Source organism: Pistacia vera, unplaced genomic scaffold, assembly GCF_008641045.1.
Source record: "Pistacia vera cultivar Batoury unplaced genomic scaffold, PisVer_v2 Contig283, whole genome shotgun sequence".
Taxonomy (NCBI): domain Eukaryota; kingdom Viridiplantae; phylum Streptophyta; class Magnoliopsida; order Sapindales; family Anacardiaceae; genus Pistacia; species Pistacia vera.
This window is the reverse complement of record NW_022196094.1, coordinates 1,155,612-1,165,009: the sequence shown is the minus strand read 5'-3', so window position 1 is coordinate 1,165,009 and position 9,398 is coordinate 1,155,612. Positions and strand designations below refer to the sequence as shown.

Sequence of the window (9,398 nt, the reverse complement as noted above, 5' to 3'; positions counted from 1 at the left end):
GTTTTTAAAACATTGGGAAAAATCAACCCAATACGCGAGTCACAGCTGACGAACTGGAGGCTACCAGGTGCTGAGGTTGGATGAGTTTTGTAGAGTAAAGACTGGTGGTTCAAGTGTTGAATTGAATTTTAAACGTTAGAATCAACCGAAATTTATCCAAAAAATAAACCTAATCGCAACAGTATTCGCAAGTCGCGATCGACGAATGGAGAGCTACCAAGTTCTAGGGTAGAGGAATTTTGTAAAGTAAAGGACAATGGTTTAAGTGGCCGTGTCAAATTGAATTTCAACCACCGTAATTAGCCAAAATTTGACCGAAAAAATCAAAACCCAAACAAATCACAGGGGTATATTTGCTAGATTTCAAACCTACAAGGACTAAAATACTTTTAAGGATGTTTTTGTAAGATTTTAAACTTTTTGAACTACCAATTTGACCGATCAGACCGATCAAAACGTGAACCGAGCCCTTGCCCAGGTCAAGGCCCAATCCGGTTTTCAAAACATTGCTTATAACTCGTAGTAAGGCCATGCTTTTGCTACTTAACTTCACAGATGTTGATATCAAAATTAGCCACCGCAACCAATTTGTATATGCCAAACAAAAATTTTAGTGGCAACAAGAATCTAGACAATCCATGAAGAGAACCCAGAATTCATTCAACTATATCACGCAACAGAATCTGGTAATTTGCAAGATTAACTAAACAAATCAAGGATGAATATCTCATAACGCCATTCATAATTATCTTTTCCAGGATCCAGATAAATATTCATCAAATTCAAGGATGAATGAAATATCTACTAACAATGCCAAAGATTGCCGTTTCCGATTACCAAAACACCAGTAACATCGAGGGACCTGAATATAGCAATGACTTTGACATCACCATGGCTTTCTCATTTTTTTTCTAGAAGTAATCTGATTGAGACCTTGTAAACCCATCCTGTAACATCTCATACTGCAACAAACAACCTGTACACAAATTTCATTTCTATTATGAGCTGCAATTAAAAAAACACTCTGTTCCTTAGAAGCAGGATACCTGAACCTGCAAAACTCATAACATGCGTAAGAAGAATACCAATATTCATTTACATTTAAACAACAAATAGGGCAGTTTAAAGAAGCAAAACCCAATCAAGAACCATGAAAATTTCATCTTTTGCAGGCCTTGATGTATGGTGGTCACAGAATCCCCAACAGTAAAATTCATAAACACAAACATGCACACACTGAGAACAAAAAATGAAAAACTTTTATTGCATGCACACACTTGCAACAAAGATATCAGAACTAAGGCTTCAATATGAGAAAGTGTGGCCATAAATTCTAAGATCTTCAATAAAATGCCCAGTGCCTATCAACTCCAGTGTAAACATTTTCAAAAGCTAGAAACGTGTAAAGTGAAATACTATCCCAATCAACAGTTTGACAAGAGTGAAATCAATAGAATCTAGTCAATTTTTAAAAAGAGAAATTCTAAAGCATGAAATTCAGTAAAAAATAGTTAGTGAAGGTAAGAGAAACTAGCTTGAAACAAAAACTTGAGACGGAAGAAAATTTGGTAGGGAAAAAAACTGGTAATAGGCTAAAATTAAACTGATAGATAATAGTGGGAACTAAGTGCTCTAGAAAAGCCAACACATGCAGTGATGCACACAATCAAGCAGCTTCAAAGTAGTTGGGAAAGGCCAAAAACAGCAAAAAGAAAAAAAAAATGTGGAAAACATTTCCCAAGCTACATCACAGGATTGACCTGTACACCACCTGCAAAGTGGAAAATGGCTGTAAGATGTATTTATCAAATGGGCGCTCTCCTCCACTGAAATGTAACTTCATCTAGAGAGAAAGCTAAAAGTCACAATATAAACATAAATGGGAGCGAAAACGAACCACATACTGTTAAGTAGATCAGTATACATAGTCTCCTTGATTCCGCGGAGGCTGCTGCTGATATCCACAGTGTTGGTTACCATTTTGCATATAACCATCATTGATATTTTCGGATTCTTTGTTGTTGCCGGTATTTTCTTTACTAGCATTTTCTTGCATTTCTCTTTCCCTGTTCCACTGCTCAATTTTGGCTCGTCTCTCCTCACTGCCTTCCCTGACAGGACTACAATTCCGTCTTCCACCAGGACTTCTGCTTCTCCCTCTCCTATGGCTAGGGCTTGTGCTCCTATGCCTCCTGCTCCTACTTTCATGATAGCGATCCCTGTCATCGTACCTTCTGCTAGAACCATGCCCACCATGTGAACGCTCTTCATGGCTGCGATGCCTATAGGGGCTCCTGCTGTGGCTAGGCCTTCGCCTGTATCTCCCAAATAGTTCACGCCTCAACTCCCTAAAAAAATAAGATACAGTGGAGGAAAAAGATTCAAATGATATCATTCCATTCTGCCTACTAAACGAAAAAGAACATGAGGAGAATTTCTGCAATTACCTGCCAATCCTTTTCAGGTGCATGAAATTGCAGTATCCACCACGGTTGCAGGTGTTCTCCTCATATTGCCTACAGGTGGCTTCACGGAAATCCGTCACAGGGGAGAAGTCCACAATAATGGGACGTCCTGTCATTATTGATGTTAAAATCAAGGTAAGAACAAGATAAATAAGAAAAAGTCCAAAGCATTCACCACAATTCATCACACATTGAAGAATTACAAACTTTAGAAGTTGAACTAATATAAAATGAAAGGGGAGAAGAATCAGTCAGATCACTCTATCAAACACTTAAAAATACAGAATAGCAGTAAGAACTCTAACCAGCATAAAACCTCCCAGTCAGATTTTTTAGTGCTCTTGCAGCATATTCTTCCTCCCTAAATTGAACATACACATTACCAACCTGCATAGAGATTTAAATGAACTTACACATCAAATAAGATGAAATACATAAGTTACCCAGAAAGACAAAAAAAAAAAAATAGTTCATGAAACACTTACCATGTGGTCAGCTAGGTTGTCACAGACATTCAAGCTCTCAATGTCACCATATTTGCTCAATTCCTCAAAGAGATCTTCATAAAAATCCTGTAATTTCATTTGAAACACTTATATGCTAAAGCAATCATAACAAAAACAGAAGATATCATGTAAAGTATGTATAGAAATCACCACACCACACATTAACCAGAATCATCTTACATGTCAAACAAATGGCCAAAATCTTTGATGACCGTGGCTATCTTCCATGGTCAAACCAGTCCATGAGAAACATGTAATTGAAAATTTATAATCCAATATATTAAATAATGGTCAGACAACAAACTAACAAAAAGAGGCGTTTGGTTTGCTACATGGATCAACTAATAATTTTTTTTCGAAAACAGCAGTTACATAGAATACCGTAAAGTATGGCAATGTTTCCAGAAATCTCAACACAAAAGTTCAGTTCTCACTGACACAAAAAGTATCCAAGAGCTATAAAATTTTTCTTATTTCTAGTTCAATTTAATACTTCCACAGTTTTGTTAAATTAAAAAATAATTATCAGATATTAGGATCAATCCAAATTTTCGATTTTGAATTTTATCTAGTTTATGTAGACCTGTTTCTGAATTGTCAATCAAAATGTCTAAAATATCACTAAATAAATAAAAAGTATTATAACATGAATCTGTCACATCTGTATCATAAAATTTAAATCATTATTAAAAGGTTGACCAGAAAAAAGAAAAATAACAAAATATTATCCTAACAACTTGCTATCAACACATAAAATTCTGAAGAATTAAAAACCATAAGTTGAACTAAAAGGTGTTTGCTATGTGACGAGGAGACAATCAATCTTTCCCCAGAACAACAGTCAAAAGAATCCTAGAAAACGTGTCGCTGAGGACTTCTTCAGAAATGAGTTTCAGAATAAACAAGTTACTTCCTTTTAATTTCTTTTTTACCCTCAATACTACCACGATTTTTAAACCAAAAGTACTTATAATACACCAAAGATTTTGGATTGTTAATAAGAAATTATTAAAATCCTAGCTTGAACTATAAATAATATAAAGACGTTTATAAAAATAAAATTACCTCGAAGTGCTGCTGGATCTTGCGGGGGTCAATGGGATTGCCATTTGCGTCGACGCCAGGTGTGATCATATCAGGGCGTTGATACATGTTTGAAAGCAAGAGAGTAGGGCTAATGCTAGGTTTGGTGTGGACGCGCGAGCAGCGGTCCCCATGTCTACAGGCGCCGATCTTGAAGTAAAATGGACAGTTAACCCTGTCTTTCTCTGTGCCAAAAATTGAAGCCAAGTGTTCGGCCATCGCAAATTTTAGATGAGAAAATAGCGCCGAAATTTGTTTCGATTTGTTATGCGAATACAAAAACAGCAAAAAGAAAAAAAAAATGTGGAAAACATTTCCCAAGCTACATTACAGGATTGACCTGTACACCACCTGCAAAGTGGAAAATGGCTGTAAGATGTATTTATCAAATGGGCGCTCTCCTCCACTGAAATGTAACTTCATCTAGAGAGAAAGCTAAAAGTCACAATATAAACATAAATGGGAGCGAAAACGAACCACATACTGTTAAGTAGATCAGTATACATAGTCTCCTTGATTCGGCGGAGGCTGCTGCTGATATCCACAGTGTTGGTTACCATTTTGCATATAACCATCATTGATATTTTCGGATTCTTTGTTGTTGCCGGTATTTTCTTTACTAGCATTTTCTTGCATTTCTCTTTCCCTGTTCCACTGCTCAATTTTGGCTCGTCTCTCCTCACTGCCTTCCCTGACAGGACTACAATTCCGTCTTCCACCAGGACTTCTGCTTCTCCCTCTCCTATGGCTAGGGCTTGTGCTCCTATGCCTCCTGCTCCTACTTTCATGATAGCACTCCCTGTCATTGAACCTTCTGCTAGAACCATGCCCACCATGTGAACGCTCTTCATGGCTGCGATGCCTATAGGGGCTCCTGCTGTGGCTAGGCCTTCGCCTGTATCTCCCAAATAGTTCACGCCTCAACTCCCTAAAAAAATAAGATACAGTGGAGGAAAAAGATTCAAATGATATCACTCCATTCTGCCTACTAAACGAAAAAGAACATGACGAGAATTTCTGCAATTACCTGCCAATCCTTTTCAGGTGCATGAAATTGCAGTATCCACCACGGTTGCAGGTGTTCTCCTCATATTGCCTACAGGTGGCTTCACGGAAATCCGTCACAGGGGAGAAGTCCACAATAATGGGACGTCCTGTCATTATTGATGTTAAAATCAAGGTAAGAACAAGATAAATAAGAAAAAGTCCAAAGCATTCACCACAATTCATCACACATTGAAGAATTACAAACTTTAGAAGTTGAACTAATATAAAATGAAAGGGGAGAAGAATCAGTCAGATCACTCTATCAAACACTTAAAAATACAGAATAGCAGTAAGAACTCTAACCAGCATAAAACCTCCCAGTCAGATTTTTTAGTGCTCTTGCAGCATATTCTTCCTCCCTAAATTGAACATACACATTACCAACCTGCATAGAGATTTAAATGAACTTACACATCAAATAAGATGAAATACATAAGTTACCCAGAAAGACAAAAAAAAAAAAATAGTTCATGAAACACTTACCATGTGGTCAGCTAGGTTGTCACAGACATTCAAGCTCTCAATGTCACCATATTTGCTCAATTCCTCAAAGAGATCTTCATAAAAATCCTGTAATTTCATTTGAAACACTTATATGCTAAAGCAATCATAACAAAAACAGAAGATATCATGTAAAGTATGTATAGAAATCACCACACCACACATTAACCAGAATCATCTTACATGTCAAACAAATGGCCAAAATCTTTGATGACCGTGGCTATCTTCCATGGTCAAACCAGTCCATGAGAAACATGTAATTGAAAATTTATAATCCAATATATTAAATAATGGTCAGACAACAAACTAACAAAAAGAGGCGTTTGGTTTGCTACATGGATCAACTAATAATTTTTTTTCGAAAACAGCAGTTACATAGAATACCGTAAAGTATGGCAATGTTTCCAGAAATCTCAACACAAAAGTTCAGTTCTCACTGACACAAAAAGTATCCAAGAGCTATAAAATTTTTCTTATTTCTAGTTCAATTTAATACTTCCACAGTTTTGTTAAATTAAAAAATAATTATCAGATATTAGGATCAATCCAAATTTTCGATTTTGAATTTTATCTAGTTTATGTAGACCTGTTTCTGAATTGTCAATCAAAATGTCTAAAATATCACTAAATAAATAAAAAGTATTATAACATGAATCTGTCACATCTGTATCATAAAATTTAAATCATTATTAAAAGGTTGACCAGAAAAAAGAAAAATAACAAAATATTATCCTAACAACTTGCTATCAACACATAAAATTCTGAAGAATTAAAAACCATAAGTTGAACTAAAAGGTGTTTGCTATGTGACGAGGAGACAATCAATCTTTCCCCAGAACAACAGTCAAAAGAATCCTAGAAAACGTGTCGCTGAGGACTTCTTCAGAAATGAGTTTCAGAATAAACAAGTTACTTCCTTTTAATTTCTTTTTTACCCTCAATACTACCACGATTTTTAAACCAAAAGTACTTATAATACACCAAAGATTTTGGATTGTTAATAAGAAATTATTAAAATCCTAGCTTGAACTATAAATAATATAAAGACGTTTATAAAAATAAAATTACCTCGAAGTGCTGCTGGATCTTGCGGGGGTCAATGGGATTGCCATTTGCGTCGACGCCAGGTGTGATCATATCAGGGCGTTGATACATGTTTGAAAGCAAGAGAGTAGGGCTAATGCTAGGTTTGGTGTGGAGGCGCGAGCAGCGGTCCCCATGTCTACAGGCGCCGATCTTGAAGTAAAATGGACAGTTAACCCTGTCTTTCTCTGTGCCAAAAATTGAAGCCAAGTGTTCGGCCATCGCAAATTTTAGATGAGAAAATAGCGCCGAAATTTGTTTCGATTTGTTATGCGAATACTCAATCAGAGAGTTCGATGAAAGCTATATACAATATTTTTTCTTCTTTTATGTGTCTTCTAGATGTTTCGTCGACAAGATTATAAATTCTTTTCTAATGTCATAAAGAGAGTTAATAATCATTTCCTCCCTTAGATTTAACAACATACCATCAGGTCCAGTAAAATTAGAAAAATCCACTTTAGTCCCATTAATAACGAGGCTGCTGCGCGTTTCATTAAAACGATGTAAGGGCATTTTTGCCCTTCTATACAAATAACTCATAAAAATTTCAACTATAATTCTTAAAATTCAATAATAAAATAAAAAATTAAAAGTTAAAAAAATTATCTAAACATGAAAAAAGAAAAATTCTCTAAACATGAAAAAAGAAAACCAGCAAACCATTTCCCTACACCCCTGCTACATCTCATAACCATAACATGCTGCACTTTCAATCTCCCTCTCGGCCTCACCTACTAATTTATTACAAAAATAAAGGTACACTTTGTTTTATAAATTTAGAGAACATTAAGTCCATATTTGTTGATGCTTGGTTTTGACACCAACGACTCGCATATGCAAATTGTTAAGCTGGCTTAGAAATTATACGTGAACGGAAAATACACTGAAGTAAATGGAAGATGATTTTTAAAATGGTTCGGATGCTTAAAGCGAATCCTACGTTCACTGTTCTTCTTATATATATGATGTTATAGGAGGTCACGTATAGCGAATAACGAGTAGAGGTACAAGTGACTGATTATTCAGAGTGAATATTAAGTCAGTCTCTTTCTCGTAAGTTATATGTGTTATGAGAATAAAATGTTACAATCAGAATGTAGTTTTTTTTATCAGAATCATGAAAATGAGAGAGGAAGCCCTCTATTTATAGTAGAAAGTTTCAGGGTAATGATTACAAGTCTGCAAGTGGGCAGGTGTAGTATAATTCCTACCGCGCTTCCCATTGGCTGATTAGATGTCAAATATCCTCAAATCGTGTAAGGCTTGGACAGGTGGGCGATTCTCATCCACTCGTAGACAAAGCCTGAATCTTCCAAGTTGATGACAGCTATGCTCCTTCTGCCTTTTTGACAACGTGGCAGTGCCTGGGCAGCACAAAGTCTTCCTGAACTCTAATTGGTGCTGGCTGACGTAAGCTCGCATCAGCCTTGTTTTTTTAGGCATAACAGAAGCTCCCCAGTTCTTAAGGTTCAAAAATTGAATCTTGAGAACTTTATGATTATGTTGCGATCTGACTTGTCTCGAAGAGCACCTATTCGAACTATCAGTTGAGAACAGCCTGAACGAAACAAGGTCGATGACTTCACTTGACCAACAAACTGAATAGAGGTTGTAGCATGGATTTTCGAGAGTTACACAAGCGACTTGAGGTGATCATCCCAAAAGGTTCAGCGACCTATGTCGGATCCTACCCAATGCTATATCGATGTGTTTCAAACTCTATCTGTCATCCGTGACCTAAAAGTACTTAGAGTATTTTGCTGTCGAAAGTTGGAAATCATTTCGCTCTGAGTTTGACATATGGGAAATAGTGTTTTATTCGAACGATCTCTTCAGATGTTATCCGTTGCACTTAACAGTTGTTATGGTCAATAAAATAAGCTTTATCTGACAGATGTGTCTTTGCACAATAAGTGTCAACCATGAGCATTATATCTTTTAAAACATTAAATGTGGATGAGGGTGCATTTAATGTGGAGGAGATAACCACGCCAACGTTTAGCGTCTCCAATAGAGGGAAACATTGATTGATGTCCAAGAAGCATGAAGGTTACTCTTCATGAGAATTGACGACACGTGGTTGCATTCAACAGCTAGAAACACGTCCCACCCAAACTTCGCTTACAGGGGAAGCTAAGCGTCGCCTTCTTCTCTATAAAACCCTAAGCCCATTCCGCATTTTTCATAGAACTTGCGTTTCCAAAGAGAAAAAACAGCATTTTCATACTCAAGAAATCAGGTCATCCTCTTCCCGGTTGATGTGCACTCGTCGCTACGACAGAACGTTCACTCCTAGCAATCTAGAGGTAAAGAGAATTTCTTCTCCTTTTCTCTTTTTCATTTATGTTAAAAAAAACTTAGTTTATCACAATAATGGTGGGAGTAGATGTCTGCTAGGATTATATAGTGCACATCCTCGGGCAGTGTTCAAAATGGAACACTTTTAAAAGTTAAAAATGGGGCACAGATCTTTGGGAAATCATCTTTAAGAGTTTTTAGGGTTATGGGAGAGAAACTATAGTTTTTTTTTTGTTCTTATAAGTCATTGTACGAGACAATGCGTATGGAGACTGAGTCATCTTTGCATGTCGCACTTTTTCAGACTTTAAGAGCAATGGACGCTCTTGAGATAAAAGCAGTCAAAGGGACAAGCTCGTAGCCACTAGGCACTTCGGTGGGTCCTAGACAAGCGTTACTATCAACAACCATT

General features: G+C 36.6%; 2 protein-coding genes across 5 annotated transcripts; both read right to left on the bottom strand.

Moving 5' to 3' along the window:
• Positions 1–737: 737 nt before the first annotated feature.
• Positions 738–4,325, bottom strand: LOC116134169 (splicing factor U2af small subunit B-like). 2 transcript variants are annotated; one of them, XM_031419850.1, is made up of 6 exons: positions 4,037–4,325; positions 2,951–3,037; positions 2,771–2,852; positions 2,448–2,574; positions 1,905–2,348; positions 738–976 (listed from the first exon to the last, which is right to left on the bottom strand). In XM_031419850.1, exons 1-5 carry the CDS (start codon positions 4,271–4,273, stop codon positions 1,916–1,918), a joined length of 966 nt encoding a protein of 321 aa, XP_031275710.1. In that variant the 5' UTR covers positions 4,274–4,325; the 3' UTR covers positions 738–976; positions 1,905–1,915. The 2 variants fall into 2 exon arrangements, with proteins under 2 accessions (XP_031275710.1, XP_031275709.1); XM_031419849.1 differs by lacking the exon at positions 738–976 and having other exon boundaries at positions 1,737–2,348.
• Positions 4,326–4,333: 8 nt separating this feature from the next.
• Positions 4,334–6,972, bottom strand: LOC116134166 (splicing factor U2af small subunit B-like). Of its 3 annotated transcripts, none has more exons than XM_031419848.1 (6): positions 6,671–6,972; positions 5,585–5,671; positions 5,405–5,486; positions 5,082–5,208; positions 4,532–4,982; positions 4,334–4,405 (listed from the first exon to the last, which is right to left on the bottom strand). In XM_031419848.1, exons 1-5 carry the CDS (start codon positions 6,905–6,907, stop codon positions 4,550–4,552), a joined length of 966 nt encoding a protein of 321 aa, XP_031275708.1. In that variant the 5' UTR covers positions 6,908–6,972; the 3' UTR covers positions 4,334–4,405; positions 4,532–4,549. The 3 variants fall into 3 exon arrangements, with proteins under 3 accessions (XP_031275708.1, XP_031275707.1, XP_031275706.1); XM_031419847.1 differs by having other exon boundaries at positions 4,539–4,982; XM_031419846.1 differs by having other exon boundaries at positions 4,343–4,982.
• Positions 6,973–9,398: the final 2,426 nt, after the last annotated feature.

Excerpts from the sequence above, each read along its gene's own strand:
- LOC116134166 (XM_031419848.1), bottom strand. The coding sequence starts at position 6,907 with ATGGCCGAACACTTGGCTTCAATTTTTGGCACAGAGAAAGACAGGGTT. Across the intron at positions 5,487-5,584 it reads ACAACCTAGCTGACCACATG|GTTGGTAATGTGTATGTTCA; the intron begins GTAAGTGTTTCA and ends ATCTCTATGCAG. Across the intron at positions 4,983-5,081 it reads CACCTGAAAAGGATTGGCAG|GGAGTTGAGGCGTGAACTAT; the intron begins GTAATTGCAGAA and ends TTATTTTTTTAG.
- LOC116134169 (XM_031419850.1), bottom strand. The coding sequence starts at position 4,273 with ATGGCCGAACACTTGGCTTCAATTTTTGGCACAGAGAAAGACAGGGTT. Across the intron at positions 3,038-4,036 it reads AGATCCAGCAGCACTTCGAG|GATTTTTATGAAGATCTCTT; the intron begins GTAATTTTATTT and ends ATGAAATTACAG. Across the intron at positions 2,575-2,770 it reads GACTGGGAGGTTTTATGCTG|GACGTCCCATTATTGTGGAC; the intron begins GTTAGAGTTCTT and ends CAATAATGACAG.